At 44.9% G+C, this 18663-nt stretch overlaps 2 protein-coding genes across 7 annotated transcripts in view; one reads left to right on the forward strand and one right to left on the reverse strand.

Annotated features, from left to right (window-relative positions):
* Nucleotides 1–467: 467 nt before the first annotated feature.
* The window catches only part of LOC141410457 (interferon-gamma-inducible GTPase 10-like), a 55644-nt gene continuing 37448 nt past the window's right edge, over nucleotides 468–18663 (reverse strand). Inside the window, exons 1-2 of one of the 3 annotated variants that reach the window (XM_074057574.1) lie at nucleotides 7121–7141; nucleotides 468–2071 (exon numbers count right to left, since the gene is read on the reverse strand). In XM_074057574.1, coding sequence (XP_073913675.1) covers nucleotides 804–2051 — 1248 coding nt within the window. In that variant the 5' untranslated portion in view covers nucleotides 2052–2071; nucleotides 7121–7141 and the 3' untranslated portion in view covers nucleotides 468–803. Of the gene's footprint in view, nucleotides 2072–3340; nucleotides 3643–7120; nucleotides 7142–18663 lie in introns of those variants that run through there. The other 2 variants (XM_074057572.1, XM_074057573.1) reach the window with 2 other exon arrangements.
* LOC141417981 (immunity-related GTPase family M protein-like) lies at nucleotides 8593–15662 on the forward strand. Of its 4 annotated transcripts, XM_074057581.1 has the most exons (4): nucleotides 8593–8965; nucleotides 11715–11791; nucleotides 12282–12504; nucleotides 14125–15662. In XM_074057581.1, the coding sequence occupies exons 3-4, from the start codon at nucleotides 12478–12480 to the stop codon at nucleotides 15343–15345; spliced, it is 1248 nt and encodes a 415-aa protein (XP_073913682.1). In that variant the 5' UTR covers nucleotides 8593–8965; nucleotides 11715–11791; nucleotides 12282–12477; the 3' UTR covers nucleotides 15346–15662. The 4 variants fall into 4 exon arrangements, with proteins under 4 accessions (XP_073913682.1, XP_073913684.1, XP_073913681.1 ...); XM_074057583.1 differs by lacking the exon at nucleotides 12282–12504; XM_074057580.1 differs by lacking the exon at nucleotides 11715–11791.

The following is an 18663-nucleotide window of genomic DNA, read 5'->3' on the forward strand; positions in this document are numbered from 1 at the left end:
TTTTTTGGGTAGGACTGGAGTTGCTACAGATCTGACAAGGGATTTATAACCAGAATTTACAGGACTTTATATTTGCAAAGCAGGTGCTCTACTGCTTGAACCACACATTCAAAAACAAGAATCTTGGAAGTAGAGGGACAGCTCTGAGATGAGACACAGGCACCAGCAGCTGTTCCTAGAGACATCACTGGGGCAGTGGCGGTTCTGCTCCACTGGCCCTGGGCAGCTGCTCTGCCATGCTTTTACTGACAAATTCCCAGAAATAGAAACCATTCCTGGGAACTATGACACATAAGACCATTTCTCTCATCTTTTTGCAGCTCCTCTTGATCTTGCTGCATTTTCGCACTATAAACGTTTTACTATATATTTAACTATGTTCTCATGTTTCTGTGTCTTCCCTGTTTTGGTGAGGAGGGTATTAAGATGATGACTGAGAGGGAAAAGAATTATAAAGTGACAATATATAACTTTCATCCTCATTGTCACAATCTGTTTATTATGTTAGTAAGTAGTACAAAAGGAGACTGGCTCATATCACATAGATTAATTGATAGCAAATGGTGAGTTACTGTCATGCTTCAAGCAAAACATCAATGAAAGCTGAAAACAGGCTATGGCTAAATAATCATTGCAGAGCAGTGTTCACAGGTGAAGAAATGGCTTTCCTCCACAGAACAGATATTCTTTCTACCTTAGGGAAGAGCTGGCCTGCAAGCTGGGAGGAAGAGGACCCCAGCTCATCATGAGAATGCAAGACCTGAGTCTTGCCTGTGCATTTGGTTAGGCCAGGCATACCATTTCTACTTCATCATACGCAGGAGAATTTTAGCATCATCTGCCACTGTGTTGAGGAATTTCGAGTGTAGAAAGTAGATTTTCAGAAACTGGACAACAGCAGACAAAGGGCCTCCTTTAAAAGCACAGAAGGATTCAGCACATTTCATGGCTTTTGTGGCTATGCTGTCATCCTTCACAAGGTGCCAGAAATCCAAGGACTTGGTGTAGCTTTTGATGTCCTGTACAGATGTACCCAGCTTCTCAGCAATCTTTTCAATCGATTTATCATCCAAGCCAAAATGGCTTCGGTAAACCTTCAAACACATTTCCTGTTCAGGCAAATCAAACCCATTAATGAAGGGCATGAATGGGATGAAAGACAAAACTCCTGACTTCATGGCATTCAGCCAGATTTTTTCCTTGAGGAAATCTCTCTTCATCTCAATTGAAGCATCACAGAAATCAGGCAACAAGAGCGCAAAAACATGGCGCTTGTGGGCAGGGAGATCCTTCAGCAGAGTCTGCTCCAGTTTGGGGAAATCAAAGTCACCCACATCAAAGTTGGAGATCAAGAAGACGTCCGGCTCAAGCACCCCAATGTTACTAAGATTAGCCAGGCAGTAGTCTCGGATCTGCTGAAGAACCTTCTCACTTTTGAAGGACTTGGGTTTGAATTTCTTTTCATTGTATAAGTCACTATCAATCTTGGTTCTAACAAAGTAGAACTTCTTCCCCATCTCATTGATTTTCCGGGCCAGGTCAGCATCATTGAAGCTAAACCGAGAGGAAGAAATGATGATGAAGAAGTCATATTCAGCAAATCCCACTGTTTCTAGGTAAGTGTCTGGGTGGAAATTGGGGGTGCCAGTTCCAGGCAGATCCCAAAAGGTCACGTTGGGATATTTTGGATGTTGATAGGGTGTTTTCTTCATGGTGGTCTCCACAACCCCAACACTTGCTGATCCCTCCTCTTCATGACTAAGTCCTCGCAGGGCATTGATGAAACTGGATTTCCCTGTCCCAGATTCCCCGATCACAGCCACAGCCAGGGAAGCATTTTCTGCTTCAGTAAGTGATTGCTGAATCTTCTCCACCACATCCTTTAGTTTCCCCTCTTGCAGGGCTGCTTGAATGCTACTGAGGCTTTCCGGAGAGAGGATTCCTCCCGACTTACTGATTAGTTTAGAGTATTCAGGCACAAAGTCAGCAGCCAATTGCTGAAAGTTCTTTCCTGTCATATTCTTCAGGAAGGCTGTGATGTACAGATCCATGGCAGTTAATGGTGGAAGTTCTGTGAAAAAGAAAGACAACAAAGTGACATTTTTAAGGAAAATGGAGCAGAGAAAGAAACATGGGGTCTGCTGAAGAAACCTACTGCTCTCTATGGGCCACTTCCCTCCTCTCACACTGATTCATGCTACTATAACTAATTTTGTTTCCTGGTGAGTTTAGTTGCCACTGCTGGAAAAGAGACTGCCTATTCTCTGTGCTGTTGAGTTCTCTGTCTCAGCAGTCAAGACAGTGCAGCAGTCCCTAAGTTTTCAGAAGAACAATTCCTAAACAAGTCCACATCCTAAACCTCCAAAACTGTAATAGAAAGTCTTATTTATCAACAGGGACTCGACTGATGAAATTAAATTAAGGGTCATCAGATGGGACCAATATTCTGGACTACCCAGGTAGGTGCAATCTCATCACCAAGGTCCTTACAAGAGTAAGGCAAGAAGAAGAAAGAAGACAAAAGACAGATGTGGAATGACAAAAGCAGAAATTGGAATGAGGATTAATAAACATGAAAGAAGGACTGAGAGTCAAAGAAAGCAGGTAACCTATGAAGCTGAGGAAGAGAGGGAAATGGATGTTCCTTGGACTCTCCAGAAGGAGCCAGCCTACTGATACCTTGATTATAGCACATGAAGACTAACTTTGAACTTCTAACCTCCTGAACTTTAAGAGAATACATTTCTGGGTTTTTTAAATTGCTCCAAAAAGTAACAGGTGTGATAAAGATCACACTTTTTGGGAGGGGCATAGCTAAAGTAGCAAAGCACTTATTTAACAAGCACTAGGCCTTGCGTTCCATCCCCAGTACCTAACAACACAATAAAATTAAAATCATGAGCTTTCCACACATATATAAACTATCCAGTGACCAAACTGTAGTAGTTAGCACACCACACACCTCAAATATGCACCATTTATGTTTGATTTGATTTATGTGCCAATGGAAGAACATTATTTGCATTGTTACTAATTTTCAAAAACTCACAGAGCTGTTAGATGACTCTATGACAGTGAAATGCTAGAACCAGAAAACCCAAGAATTTTACAGGGAACACTGCATAGTTTCCTATGGGAGACATCCCATAAATACAACTGCTGAGTCCAAATAATCTCTCAATTTTCTCAACAACAAAAGGCATCTTCACACCCAAAGTTGGTTGTCTGTTGTGTAAAGATCATGACCTGACTGGCTGCCTCCCCCAGACAGCTCTGTCCTCAGCCCTCCAAGCACAGAGGCAGACCCCAGTCACTACAGATGCAGAGTTGTCTCACTCACCAGAGCTGGAGAGATTTCAGATGTCAAAGATCAGATCCAGCGTTTCCACTGAAAACTGAAAATGTTGAGCCTGTTGAAGCCCTCACTGCAGCCTACAGCACAGGAACTTACACCTGCACACAGCTGTCCTCCGCCAAGAAGCACACACTGTGTCCTCCTGGGGTCAATAGAGAGAGCAAGAGGTACAGAGCGCCTCCGTCAGGTCAGGGATAACCAGCCCAACTGTGGAGGCAGAAAGAAAAAACCTACACACAGCCTCTCTCTGGCAACCCTCTCATCAGAAGAGAACTGGCTAATCGTAAAGGCATTCACAGGCAGAAAGTGAAAGCAAAACCAATCCAATGTTATGACTTTTCTGGGAAGCAGAACCATTTCCAGGAAAAGACAAATAACACTTTATGGTCTCAAGATGCTCAGAATGAGACAATGGCTGGAAGAGACTTGGGGCTAGGGGGGTCAGGTTCCTCATGACCTCTGGGAGGACACCTAGCCAAGGTGCCTAGAGGATGGGCTTTCTAGGGACAGAGCTGCTCTGGATGCAGGAAGAAGGCTGTGAGCAAGTTTCAACAAGTTTCACTGGATGTGGGAAAAGCATTTCTCAGTGGAAAGATAATTCTAAAATTTCTCTCCATATCTCTAACATGTCTCATGCAGGCAGCTGTAGCTGGCTGCCCAAATTGCCAGGGTACTATGCTAATGGTGTGTCATGGGGTCTAGAGCCACCAAGGCACCCCAGCGGGCAGCATGGCCTCAGCTGGGTGTGTTGTGCAGGTGAAGAGGAAAAACAGGCTTTTCCCAGAAACTACAAAGCAGAGTGAACCTGAACTCGAGGCCCCTGAACAATGATCAATGGCCAATTGTTCATGGCTACAAGAGATTTAACAGCCTACAGGAAGAGGAGGACAATGCCAAAGGAGACAGCAGAACACCACAGAGGGACAAAGGCTGAAAACTTTTGTAAACAGGTCTGGGAACCCTTCCATATCTCTGGAACCTGAGGCACTGGTTTAGTATCAAGCACTGAGTCAGCATTAGCTCCCAGTGCACGACTGGCACTTGGCTGGGAACTTGGCCCATGACCATCATCCCCTTTTTCACCCCTCCTTGTCCACAGTGTGTGTGGAGGGTTCACGCTGTGCTATTGGCTCTACAGGAAGTAAAGAAAGAAAGGACCATTCCTGTCCCTACAAATTCCTTGGGGAGACAGCAATTTTCTATATGAAATATGTGCATGGAGGAAGACTGAGTTCAATGTTAAAAATTTTAAGTATGATTTATGAAAATATCTCCCACTTTTGATCCCTTTAGAAGAAAGGAAAAGAAATTTCTTCTTAAATGCAGAATAGAGCACAGATCTATATAGATGGGGTGCATTGCTTGAATTGTGGTAAGATTGGAGATCTCTCTCTCACATACACACACACAACACACACACACACAGAGTCATACGTACATAAACACATCAAAGGTACCACATGCCTGAAATCCCCTGATTGCTTTTAAAGCTTACAGCTTTTTGTGTTGAATGTCACTTGTATCATAGAGAGTTGACATCACAACTGAGTGTTTGCAAGACACTCAGGAAAGGGAGATGAGAATTTTAAGCTGGAGCCCAGCAAGACGTAAGGAGAGTACACTAAGAAAGATTGAGAAGAACATTGTTTATGTCCATTATTTTGTTTCAGATCTACCCTGCCTCCCAGCAACAACTGACCATATATTTTGGACACTCACCCACAAACTCACTCAGGAACACAATATGGATCCCACATCATGACAGAGGAGAGAGATTGTACCTAAGACCCTGGAAAATGACCCCCAGCTCTATTGAATCCTTCACAGCTAAGTCCCAGCCCTAGCTCCTTCGTTTCTGGTCTCTAGTGGCCACTGCACTCCGAGGGCTGGAGCCTGAAGCCCATGCTGTGCTCTCGGGGACTTCTGCCCCAGCCAGTTCTCCTGGTATCAAATAAACCTCCTCCAGACAGGTGGGTGAGAACAGACCTGATATGGTCCCTCACAGGCAAAGACCATATAGTTGGAAATCAGTATGGCCACTGCCTCTGGACCCAAAACTCCCACTGGCCTCTGAAGAGGAGCCTTCTTCCCCAGTAGAAGGAGGAATGCAGGGCCAGATCTGGACAGAGTCCACCAAAGGAATGCAAACTTGCCAACCGTGTGTTTGATGCACACTTGGTAAAACTCTTCTAAACTGAGATTCTTCTCCTGAGGCTAAGTTGTCTCTTCCAGTTCCTGAAGTGGTTTGGAACTGGGCCCAGAAAAATGCACACGGTCAGGCAGGCAGCCAAAGTTTGTTCTCTCTGGTTCGACGGCCTCCTCTCCTCTTCGCCTTCCCAAGAGGCACGTCATGTGTGTAGGGTCATGTCTTAACTCCCAGAGACTCAGCGTTCATGGAGGGTCTAACCAGGAGGCTGAGGACCAGGCCTCCTTCTGAGCAACTGTTACCAGGGCTGGATCTGGATCAGCAAAGTTGGAGTGAAGAGAAGTGAGACAGACATAAAACTGGGCTGTCCAGGGCTCTCAGGCTAGGTGTGGCCAGCTAGGTTCAGGAAGGATTTTCTAGAAAACTCTCTTGCAAGTAGAATGAACTACTCAAACACTTGCAGAACAGGAAAAAGCTGTGCCCCTTTTTTTCCCTTCAAATGTTTACCAAGTTTTTCAGTTGGCACTGAAATTACAGTCCACTTAGGGCATGGATATGCATGAAGGCAGATATCCCTGAAGGTCAGTGTTATCTCTGAATTTACACAGAGACCAAGCACACATTTCCTGGGCAGGGAAGGCTCAGGAGGAGAATGAATCTGTGGCCTCTACCCTGTCCACTGACCAAGTCTCTCCTAACTGTCCTGAACAATCCTTATCACTTGTCAATTGGGCAAATGAAGATTTAATATCCTTAACAAAAAGACTACTTAGTTTTGACTGAAGCACACCTTGAAGCCAGTCAGAGGAATGGCTCCTGAAAGTGAGGTCAGTCCTCACTTACTTTACAGCACATTCTTCCTGGTTCTCTTATCCAATCTCCAGGACATGACAGGACGTGACAGGACATGACATGTATGTGTATGTGAGCATGTACATGGGTGGGTGGGTGCGTGCATGAGTGTGTATGTGCATGGGTGTGTACATGCATGAGTGAGTATGTGCATGGGTGTGCACGGGTACGTGGAGAGAAATATGTGAAAATGGGTGACTGCAGCTTGGAGTGTGTTGATTTCCCCCTAGGTGATAAAAAGATCGTATAGGTCCTGTTCTTGGCCCTCCTAGCATTGTCAGGGGCAGTCACTGTCTGTTCCCTCGCCTAAGAAACTGGAGGTGACAGGTGTGGATGGAGAATAAGGCATGGGGTGCACAGACATGACAGTGTGAGGAGCTGACCAAACCATGTACTGGCGCAGCCAGCACCATCTGGCCTTCCTGCATCCACTCTCTCGCCAAGCCCCAAGTCAGTAGTGTTGGAGATAGAGCAAATAAATACAGATGCCCGGTTAAATGAGAACACAGTGTGTGGGACTGGGGAGAGAGCTCAGTGGTAGAGCACTTGCCTAGCATGTGTGAGTCCCTGCGTTCCATCCCCAGCATTGGAAAACACACACACACACTCACACACACACACACACACACATACACACACACACACACATACACACACACACGGATCCTTAATTAGCTGAAAAAGGTGGGGACAGGGGAAGGAAGATGCTGATGGACTTTGAGGTTACTGAGCTCCCAGGTTTCATCCCAGGTGACCCACATTCTCACCTTCTGATCAGGTACCCATCTGCAGGTAACCCACAGACCTGACTCCATCAGGGAATCTAATTCCAGACTGCCCCAGATGAAGATTCTTGACAAAACAGCATCTTCAAAGACAGGCTGCATATGGCCTGATTATCTTCTGTCACCACATTGACTTTGAGATCCGAGAGAAGCTACCCAGTGTTGACCAAAATTCCTGAGTCTGAGTGCTGTGGTCACTGAAATGCAAGGTTCCAAAATTGTCCTCCCAGCCTTCCTGTGCCTGCTCTGTGACCTAGTCCTTTTTGCTGTAGTTTAGAAAGCAACACAAAGCTGTCTCTGTCATTCTCCCAAGAAAGAAACTGAAATCTGCAAGAGGTTTACAGCAGCTTAGTTTGCCCTTAGGCTTCACAGGAAAAGGGAGCAGGAGGAAAGATTTCTGGAGGTTTCTCAAAACCTCCACTGTTTACAAGCATAAGAATGTGAAAGCAGCTCACATTTAGTCCTCTTCCCAGCAACTTGGCTTTTCCAGGAAGGCAAAAGAGAAAGGTACAGAAGCCACTAAGGAATCACATTACTGGTTGCTGAACAAGTGTCAAAGCAAAAAGGAGAGGGAGGAAGCCTCTGGGGAAGGACTGGGGCTCCCAGGGAACTGAGCATCACATTGCCCAAAACTCTGAACAGTCCTGAGCCATGAAGAGGCAGAACTTGTATCAGGACCCTGGAGCAGACTTTGGACAAGGGCAGTACCTGAGCAAGTCCTTGAGGTCTGGGTGAGCTCTTCTCTCTACCCCTGCTCCTCTTCCCCCAGGTTTGGAGGGAGAACTTGCCAGTAGGTACAGGAGGACAACTAAGGGAATGGCAGAGCTGAACCCTCGAAAAGTAATGTGACTCCTTCTCACCCCAGTCTCCTACATCACCCTTTGCTAGAAGCGTCTCCTCCACTGCTAGGTGGGAGTATCACACAGGTGTTGGTGCTTCTATGCCGTGGTCACTGTTTCCAGCTCCTGGTCTCATTCAGAAGTCCAATCCATCAAAGAAACTCCAGAGTCTATGATTTTGAAATCTACCCCCTGCCCTAGTTCAGTCCCCCTTCCTAAGGAGACACAGGCTGCAAGGACAGGACTCTGCTTTTCCACTCGTTCTTGCTCCAATCTTCTCCATTATGAGGAAGGTGGGATGGGAGGGAGCAGGGGACACCAGAGTGCCCATAGGAACAACTGAGCGACTTCTCCATGAGGGTCTGCAAATAACTAGGAGGCTAGGTCTCCCTGACTCTGAATGTTAGCATTTTCAGGGCTAGGAGCTATCATCTGAACAAGTAAGCTCCAGCTGGGGAAGCAGCAGGGTCAGACCCATGAAGACTTGATCCTGTGCTGGGCTGTCATTTTCCAGGGGTAAGAAGGAAGCCCTGCAGTTTGGTTCAATCCAACACTATAGCGCAGCTGCCCTCCTGAGTGTGAATGTGGAACTGTCCAACTGAATTCTGAAAACCAGCCATTTCCAGGAATAGAAACTGAAACTTGCCTTCACTGGAGTCTCCTCCCTGTGGTGCCACGGCAGGCAGGACTCAGATATAGAAAATGCAGAGCAGAGAGCAAGGGCTGTGCTGAGGATCAGGGACTAGAAGGGAACCCAGGAAGACCAGACTGCCCTTTCCAGATCGTCTTCCCTCCTAGATTATCATCTCTTCCTAAGTGGATCTCAGATCTCCACGCCTCACTTCTGTCCTCACTTGAATCTGGATTCCACTTTTAAATCATCCCATAGGGAGCTGCTACCACCTGAGGACAGCAACCTCTCCCCAGGGAAGGAGTGACATACCAGGAGGGCCACTGACATCTGATTACAGTCACTCTTCTGGAGCAGGTATGTGAAGAGCTCCTAAGTGCAGCTTGGCTAACTACCCTGCTCATGTAATGACATGAACAGTGGAACCATAGAGCAGGGCAAGAAGGTTGGGGGTTGGTTATTCAATGCTCACAGCAGTACCCCTCTTTGACTTTCTTCAGGATACAGAGCACCTCAATATTGTTACTGCTCCACCCCATCCCACCCACAAGCATGGAGGCAATGTGCCTCTCTCTCACCTATAAGTTCCTGCTGTTTGGGTCTTTCCATGGGGATCAAGTTTGGAGAAAGAGGTCAGAATGTGCCACCCACACCTCTTGGGTTCTGGAACTTCTTCATTTTCTCTATAGGGACAAACTCCCAAGATCAGAACCATCTGCAAGCAATATCTAGGGTTCCCTGAAACTATAGAAAGCTCATCATTTCCTTACCTGGACCACTCATGGAATAGGAAGTTCAGGTGGGGTTTTGAGCATGAAGTGCTCAAAAAGTGACTTTTTTGTCTGATTCAATTCACATGTTATCTGAATTAGACAAACTGGCTTAGTTGCAGAGCACAAACTCATTCCTTTACAGATACTATAATGAGGTGGGGGCCTTTTAAACACCATCTTCCCAGAGCATGCTAGGTTCGATACTGTTCCCACTAATCATGGAGAGACATATCACACTTTCCTGGAATGAATAAGCACATTTCTTTTCTCTGTTTTTCCTGATAGTGATCACATGAGGAATATAACTAGGGTTTTAGACAACATTAAGATCTATGTTCACTAGAGTCCTGATCTCTCAGATTCATAACCAGTCCAGGCTGGTTCCCACATCTCTGTGAGTCCTCCTGATGGAGCTCAGGATAGTTGGATGAGGCACAAACTATGTAGAACCCTGAATAGGAAATCCATTCATAGTTGTTCTTTATTCTGCATCAACCAAGTCATGAAATCTATCTGACAGGTTATAACCCATCAAACCAACTGGAATAGAATATAATAAAATTTAATTCAACACAATAGAATAAAGTGGAGCAAAGGTGCATCCATGTGGCACAACCTTTCAAGTATATGTGTGTGTGTGTGCGTGTGTGTGTGTGCAAAGTGTGCACTTGGTTCCTATGTGAAATGCATCTCTTACTGTGGCTCTCACCCAGAAGATGCAAAGATACTGCTCACAGAGTCTAGTTCTCCTTTCCAAGCCTGACTTCCTCTCTCTAGTTGAATCTACCTGCTTGGCTCCTTCCAGATACCAGTTACCCATGTCTTTCTTTGGTCTGTCCATAGGCAGACACATGGGCTGCAGCAGGGCATAACCCCAAAAGCCCCCAGGTACAGTGTTACAGTGATGACCAGCACCAGGGATGCAGACATGGACCAGGGGTCAGTCAGTAAGGGACTGGAAGTCTGGAACTGGGCCTTGGAATCATAGGCACCAACTCCCACAAGGCCAAACACAGAATGCTTAGGTGAAGATAGGTGGGGAGTCCTTAGTTCAAAGCAGACTAAGTCACATAAATGGTTTTTAAAAGTATAGAATGATCTAGGGGCATGACTCAAGTTGTCGAGTGGTTGACCCTGAGTTCAAACTGAAGCACTACCAAAAAATATATAGGGTTTGTGCCCACCTCCCACAACCACCTTGAGGTGATCAATACCCATCCCCAGCCACTCCCCAAAGGAGAGCACTTTCCAGAAGAGTACAAATGAGCAGGTTGTAGCTCTTCAGGTGACAGATTTTAGGAAGAAAAATTCATGGACCTGTTAACCAGTAGTTAAGGATATACAAAAAAAATGTGCTTCATTCATCAAATAAAATGGATTAAATACTTGCTGTATACACCACTAGTTAGCTAAGACTCTAATGGAATTTATTGTTTACAAGTGCCAAGAATGCATATCCATTAACATAACAACAAGCCTCTTCAAGCAAATCAATTAATATTCTCTGCTTGGAAGTATTAATTTAAAGACTACGTTCTTTCAATGATCTATCAGAGGAGTGCTCAAAGTGATAGGGGTCCATAAGGAGGGTTGTGTCAGTTTTAGACCAATTAAGAAGAGTGATTTAGAGGCTAACTACCTTTTTTCCTTTCCATTTCCTTTCCCAAAGGGATCCCTGACAAGTATATTCTTTTCTTAACCTATAATAGGGGCAAATGTAGTTGGAAGAATACAGAGCTGATCTAGGGACAGAAGAAACCACTGCTCATATCCTGGACAGGAGATAGTTCTTCTGGGGCCTTGACAATGTTGAGGACTCCCACAGGTGTCCATGTCACCCCTCCCCCAAGCAAGGACCCTGATGTCTGATAAGAAGGTGTCAGATAGGACCTAAAACCAGACAAAGTGCCAGGTTAAGGGAGGTGTATATTTAGAAAATAATTGAAAATGAATAGAATTTCCATCCTCACCTATTTCCTTCAACCACCCAACCACATCTTCTACCCTGTAAGTAAAGCTCTCATTACAGAAAAGTAAAGCAAACAAATTTGAACATGACCAGTGATAGGCAAGGGAATCAGAGTTGGGCTTGAGGACTAGATGCTACCAGACACTACAGAGCTCCTTTCCTTTGGTCACTCCTCCCATTTCAGAATATGTTCAATCTTGGACCTAGTCCAGGGCCTCATTCTCCTGGCTTCTAGCCAGCTTTGCCTCAGCATACACTAACCCTCTACAAAGCCATTCACACTCATACCCAGCTCAGGACACCCTGACTCCAGACAGAAGGAAGAACCACCTGACAGGCCTACAGCACCTTGACTCTTTCACAGGGACCACTGAAAGAAGATTCTGGATAGTTTCTGAAGTCTCAGATCTCAGGGGTTTACAGTTCCAAAGCATAAATAAGGTATGATGACAATCTTTCCCATTATCCTATCTTCCATTGAACGCTGGATATCTCTGTGACCATTCAATTAAGCATCTTCCCAACCTAGTAGATGTAAACCCCTAAAATGAACTCATTGTCTCCTAAAGTGAAGACAATGTGGGCATTTCCATTATAGCCACAAACCAGTGGCAGGATGAAGATAGGAGGGATGGCAGACAGTGGTTTCCATTCTTTTTCAGAATGATGAAAGGTATGTACAGAGAGTGGAAAATAACAATTGGCAGTAAGTGAACCAATGTTCCAATGGGAAGCTGCTCAGCATCCAGCAGTCATGAGTTTCTGTTAAACAGGATTTTCTTTGCCATCCAGAGAGAAACATGGAATCACACTCTGAGGTTCAAACTTTGGTTCCTTCCCCACCAGCTCTGTAATGCAGTATTGCTTATTTATTCATAATTCTCTTTTTATTCATCCATAATCAGAAATAATTGTATAACTTATCTAATAGGATTTAAGGAATATTAAGATAAGGGATGCAAAGGACCCAGCACAGACAGATTCACAGACAGAGGACCTTCTTGCTGTGTGGTTAAAGTTGGAGGGAGGAAGAACCAGAGGAACGACTTCCTCAGGGATCCTGACAAGACCAGAGACTTCACCAAGAGTGCTCAGAGCTGTACAGAGGGCTTCACACCAATCTTGTCATGAAACCATCACACAAATCCTGGGAGGTGGGTAGTATGACTTCCCTAGGTTTCAGAAACTTGTCCACAATGCAAGGAGCCAAGCTGGTCCTCGAACACATGAGGGACCTTTGGCCTATTACTGCTATGCGAAGGTCCACTCCAAGACCTTGAACTAGGTAAATAGCAGCCCAAGGTGTATGGGGAACAATGTTGGGTTGTAGATAGGAGCCACCCCAGGAGAGGTATTGGGAGGGTATGTGCCCAGGGAGCTTGAGCAGGGCAAGAAACTGCACCTTGGGACCTACTAGTGTCTATGAAATTTGTCCTACATGTGGACAAGTGGGTCTTCTGGAGAAGACTCCTGCCACCTCAGTCTTAGTACAAGTCTCCATCTGCTTCAAGGGACCCAATGTGTGGATCTGGCAGGGAGCTCCTTTTGGAGCTGCATGGAACCTCTGTGAGGCTCAAGAAAAACTCTTCAGTCAAAAAAATGGCCTTGAGTTTTCATTTTTTTTAATTTGCATTCATGCACAAAGAAGGGAATTGAATTCTAAAGGAAAGCAACATAGCAATTACCTATGATCGTGGGATTCTGAAAGCCCATCAGGTAGGAACAATGTGTGTGTTCCAACCTTGAGTAGAATTCACTGTAATCTCAACCAATTCTCTTCCCAGTCTTGCCCCACAAATGCCTCAATGCCATGGCAAGGATTCAGTCAAGAAGAGAAGCCTACCTTGACATAACAGCTTGAATATCTATAGTAATAGTGACACGATCAACGGTTATGCACAGAAATGTGCAAACATAAGCACTGACCTAAACATCAGTAGATTATTTGGAAATATTATTTTGACTTATCTGTTGGAATTGAGGAGAGATATGTATTTACTATCTACACTATTGCAAAAACATCATCCCAATTTTACTAGAAAAAAAATATTTTGAAAAAAGACAAAAGCACTTATCATGGTATGATAAATAAATAAATAAATAAATTATACCTGACTCAGAAGGACAATGTCAGTTGGGTGTTGGTGGCTCATGCCTGTAATCCTAGCTACTTAGGAAGCTAAGATTGGGAGGATCACAGCTCAAGGCCAACCCTGGGCAAATAGTTTGCAAGACACCATCACCAAATGACCAGAGAAAATGGGCTGGAGGTATGGCTCAAGAGGTAGAGCAACTAGCATGAAACCCTGAGTTCAAACCCCAGTAACACCAAGAAAAAAAAAAAAAGGACAAGGACAACCTCTGTGAGGTGAGGATTAAAGAGCTGGCACAAGCTGGACTCCTAGTTACCTATTTGGGCTAAAGTAAGAACATGGGCTCTCACTGAGTTACCCAACTGACATTCTGCTGCTCAAGTCCAAGCATCCACAGTCCTACTTTGGGGCTTGTATTTAACACAACGGTTATAGAGCCATTTTCAGGTTCTTCCTACCTGCTAAGAATGCGCAAATATCCTGAAGGACTGTTTTAGTTGCTCTGATGGTAAATGAAACATCTTTAGTTGTGGATCTGAATCTCATGAAGGACTGTTTTGGTGTTCTGATGGTAAATGAAATGTCTTTAGTTATGGATCTGAAAGCCTTGGACTGGGATTTAAAGTCTGTTGATTCCTGTGTCATCCTACATCTAACTTCCTGGCTCTTCTACTTCTGCAGGTTGCTCCACTGCTAACCAACATGGCAGAGGCCCCCGTGTCCTATTGCACTCCGTTGTCTACATCCTTCCCCTCTACTGCGTCATACCACACGGGCTGGAGTATTTTACCTGAGGAGGTCATCAGGAATATTGAGAGGGCCTTGCAAAATGGAAAGTTGCTGGAAGTGATCCCTGTGACCAGGGCAGTCATGGAGAGAGTGTCCAGGACCCCAGTGAGCATCGCAGTGACTGGGGAGTCAGGCAATGGTATGTCATCCTTCGTCAATGCGCTTCGAGACATTGGTCATGAGGAGGAGACCTCGGCTCCCACTGGGGTGGTGAGGACCACCCAGACCCGAGCCTGCTACTCTTCCTCCCTCTTTCCCAACGTGGTGCTGTGGGATCTGCCTGGCATGGGGGCCACCACCCAAAGCTTTGAGAACTATCTGGATGAGATGCAGTTCAGCCAGTATGACCTCTTCATCATCATTGCATCTGAGCAGTTCAGCATGAATCATGTGAAGCTTGCTAAAACCCTTAAGGGGATGGGAAAGAGGTTCTATGTAGTCTGGACTAAGCTAGACAGGGACCTCAGCACAAGTGTCCTCTCACACACCCAGACCCAGAAGAATATCCGAGAGAATGTCCAGGAAAATCTCCAGTGGGAGGGCTTGCGTGACCCTCCCATATTCCTCATATCTAACCTTGACCCTTTATTGCATGACTTCCCTAAGCTTAGGGACACACTGCAAAAAGACCTCTCCAACATCAGGTACCATGCTCCCTTAGAGGCCCTTTCCCAGATCTGTGAGAATATTGTCAATGATAAAGTGACCGACCTGAAAGAGAGAATAGCCAAAGAGCGTTTTCAGGATTTTCTTGACATCAGGGATGTTGATGACTTGAGGGAGGTTCTGGAAGCCTACCGATTGTGCTTTGGTATAGATGATCAGTCACTTCATCAGGTAGCTCATTGTATGGGGAAAATGGCAATAGAATACAGGGCCATCACAAAGTCCCAGGATTTGCGCAGTCTCTGTAGCAGGGACTGGAAACTAAAAGTCATGACTTGCTTAGTCATGACAGTAATCCTCAGACTTCTTAGCTGTGCCTCATGCTTGTGTCGCCCAATCACCCGCTGCATCAGACGCATGAGACAAAGACGCATCCTTAAGTTAGTTGCTGAGGACACCAAGACCGTACTGAAGAAAATTCTGGAAGACTCCACTATACCTGCCTGAAATCTAATGTTTCAATAGTCTGGTATGCTTATTCTCAATGTGAAAGTCAAGCTGCCTCGAGATCCTCTTCTCATTTGGGTCCCTATTTCCCCCACTAGAAATCAAAACATATAATTTAACACTTTCTATTTCTAAGGATTACAAATTCTTTGAAAGGAGTTAAGGAAATTGTTCATCTTTCTACTGTTCCTTTGAGGAACAAGTGTGTGTTGAAATCATTTAACCAAGCTTCCTGGGTTTAGTATGTAGAAATTTTGCTTTAAGTTGTCAATTGTGATGTAATCCTAAAGTATTAAAGTTAATTCCTCTTCTGTAAAGCCTTTTTATTCTCTTTCTCCTTCCTTTCCCTAAACACCCCTGCTGGTGACTCAGCTGGTGTAAAAGGGCACTTGCTCACAAGTTTGGAGAGTGTGATGGCAGCTGTTCTGTGAATCTAACAGGGTGTTCAGGTCAGGACTCCAGGCAGTACTCCTGCCACAAGGTGCTTTTCCTTCACACATTCTTCACCAGGTGCCAATCGGTCTCTTAAAAAGAAATCCAGGTTTATATGAGTCAGGGTTCTGGCAAGAAACAGATGGCATCGTCAAACTGGATCATTTGAGGAGGATTTGCAAAGCATATGTCTTTGAAATGTGTGAGCAGGATGCAAAGACATCACCAAGAGAAAACACTGACTCTCAAGCAAGCACAGTGAAGAATGCCAGCATCCCCAGGCCTGGAAGGACAATGTTTTACTGTATTTGCTGGTGCTGTAACAAAATACTTCTGGCTGGGTAAGATGAAAGAATGTGAGGTTTATCAACTCACACTTATGAGGCAGAAACTCCACAATCAGTAACCCCATCAGTTTAACCTCTGGTGAGGAACTCCTTGAAGATGGCATCACAATGGCAGGGTCAGGAGCACATGTGGTAGAGAGACAGGAAGCCAGATACTCAAGGACCAAGCTCTCCCCTTTTTATAATAACATACTTTTATGGAAAATAACTCAAATCTAGAGCCCACCATGAATCCCTTCCAAGTACAATGACACCAGGACCTAATCACCTCCAGTTGGCTCCACCTCTTAAAGATTCCACCATCTCTATACCACCACATTGTGACCAAACTTCCAGCACATGAGCCTTTGGGGAACAGATTTGAACCATATCTAAACCATAGCAGGCAAACAGAGGGACAGAATATTGGCCCCTGGAGATGGCAGGTGTATACAGACAACTATCTGACAGCTGTGGATACAGGAGAGGGAGGTCACTTGGCCCCAGCTGCCTGACAGAAAGAATCAGAAAAATCAAACCCTTGGCCTCACTTCCTCCTTTCTTTTCCTGCCTATGTTGCCCATTGGCCAATCCCAAGAGTTTTGAGAGGGTGAGAGGCCCATAGATAAAGTCCCTGCAGGTCAGTCACTTAGCATACCTATACATGGGAAAAGACAATGGACCTGGAAAGGTAGAGAGTATACTCAAACCTGAAGTGTTTGAAAATTATTACAAAGCAGGCTGGGCGCTGGTAGCTTATGCCTGTAATCCTAGCTACTCAGGAGGATCACAGTTCGAAGCCAGCCTGGGCAAATAGTTCTTGAGACCCAACTCGAAAGAACCCATCATTAAAAGGGCTGGTAGAGTGGCTCAAAGAGTAGGCCCTAAGTTCAAGACCCAGTACAGCCAAAAATAAATAAATAAATTACAAAGCAATGCTTGCCAATGCCACTAAGTATGAAAAATGGCAAACAACTAATTCGAATAGCAATTCTGGACAAACGCTGTGAACTGAGTATAAACAATGCTTGTGACTTGCCTATGTTTTTAATACAGTTTTCCAGACATGTACTTGAATTAGTTATGAGTGTCACATTACTCAGAACATCCAGAGTTTAACCAGTCTCCACCATTCATCTATTCTCAGCTCACAGATGTGTTCCTTCTTCACTATCCCCTGTCTCAGATCATTCACTGATCAGGGGGCCAAGACAAAGCTAAATTTCTCTTTCACACACATATATAGAACGGCTCAAAATAACCAAGCCTCATCAACTCAACATGCTACATAGATCACAAATATATTTCTCTCCCACTTAACCAGTTCTTATCTAAACTGTTACAGTTGCTCGATGTGTCTCATCCCTATTTTACATAACTCCAGACAGATTCAGGTCACCTTCATATATATATGACCAGATGTCTCAGTAGGCCTAAGGCAGTCCCAGTTCTCAGTTGCCAGAGTGTCCTTGTTTAGATGATAGGTTTTATGTTCATCTTCTAAGCTTCATTTTCCTTCTAATGTCCTGGAGGTGGTGGTACCAGAGTTTGAACTCAGGGCCTTGCATTTGCTAGTCAGGTGCTCTACCACTTGGGCCATGCTCCCAGCCCTTGTCCCTAAGATGGAAACATCCACTTAGCTTAATGGATGGATCATCAGAAACCTCTTGGGACATCTCTCCCGTTTCCCAGCCCTTCTGAACTTGCACACTTAGTTCCAGCAACAGGTCTACTTGCACTTTTCCAGATGCACTGAGCCTCTTCCTTTTCTATCTTTGCTTATGCTTACTTTTTCATCTCAGAGACTCTTCCTCTTCCATTTGCCCAGTTCATTCCAACCCATCCTTCAAGGTCTTCCTTCGACATCATTTCCTCCTTGGAAATCTTTCCTTACAACCCAGACTGAGCCAAGTTTCTTTAGCCTGTCCCCTAAGAAAAAAAAACAGCACTCTGTGTATCATGGTAACATTTGTGAGACTAGCTAAGTGGCAATTCTGAATATTTGGGCCTCCGAACAAAAGATTAGAGCAGAGGCATGGGTGACTTACTGAATAATGGCTGGTGCACTACTCTGATACCCCTTTCAAAGTCAAGGTCGGAGGGATAATAGTAAGCTATCCAATTACTTTGGGTACTTGGGAACATGCCATGGCATGAAAGCAAGATGCATCATCATAAGGCAGAGGCCTAAGAGGTTCTTGTTTCTCAAGAATTAACAGTGCCTTGGAAGACAGCCCTACTACCCATGTGCCTTCTAAGAGAATGCAGAATTAGCCGAGGTAGGGGCTTTCATTGAGAAAGAGGAATGGTGGCTTGTATCCTCCTCTGCTATCTGTTGCCAGGATCTGACACTATAAAGCTCTTTTCAGCACATCAAGGCATACCACAGGTACTAACCTCCAAGGATCAGCCTAGCCCACAATCGCTGGAAACTGAGAACAAACCCAAGGGCTAGGAAAGTAGAAACCCAGAATATTTGTGATTATCCAGATTTCCTTCATAGAACATAGATTCAAAATAGAACTTAAATTCAACAATAGAAAAAGAATTAACCTGATTC

This window comes from Castor canadensis, chromosome 16 (assembly GCF_047511655.1).
Source record: "Castor canadensis chromosome 16, mCasCan1.hap1v2, whole genome shotgun sequence".
NCBI classification, from domain to species: Eukaryota; Metazoa; Chordata; class Mammalia; order Rodentia; family Castoridae; genus Castor; species Castor canadensis.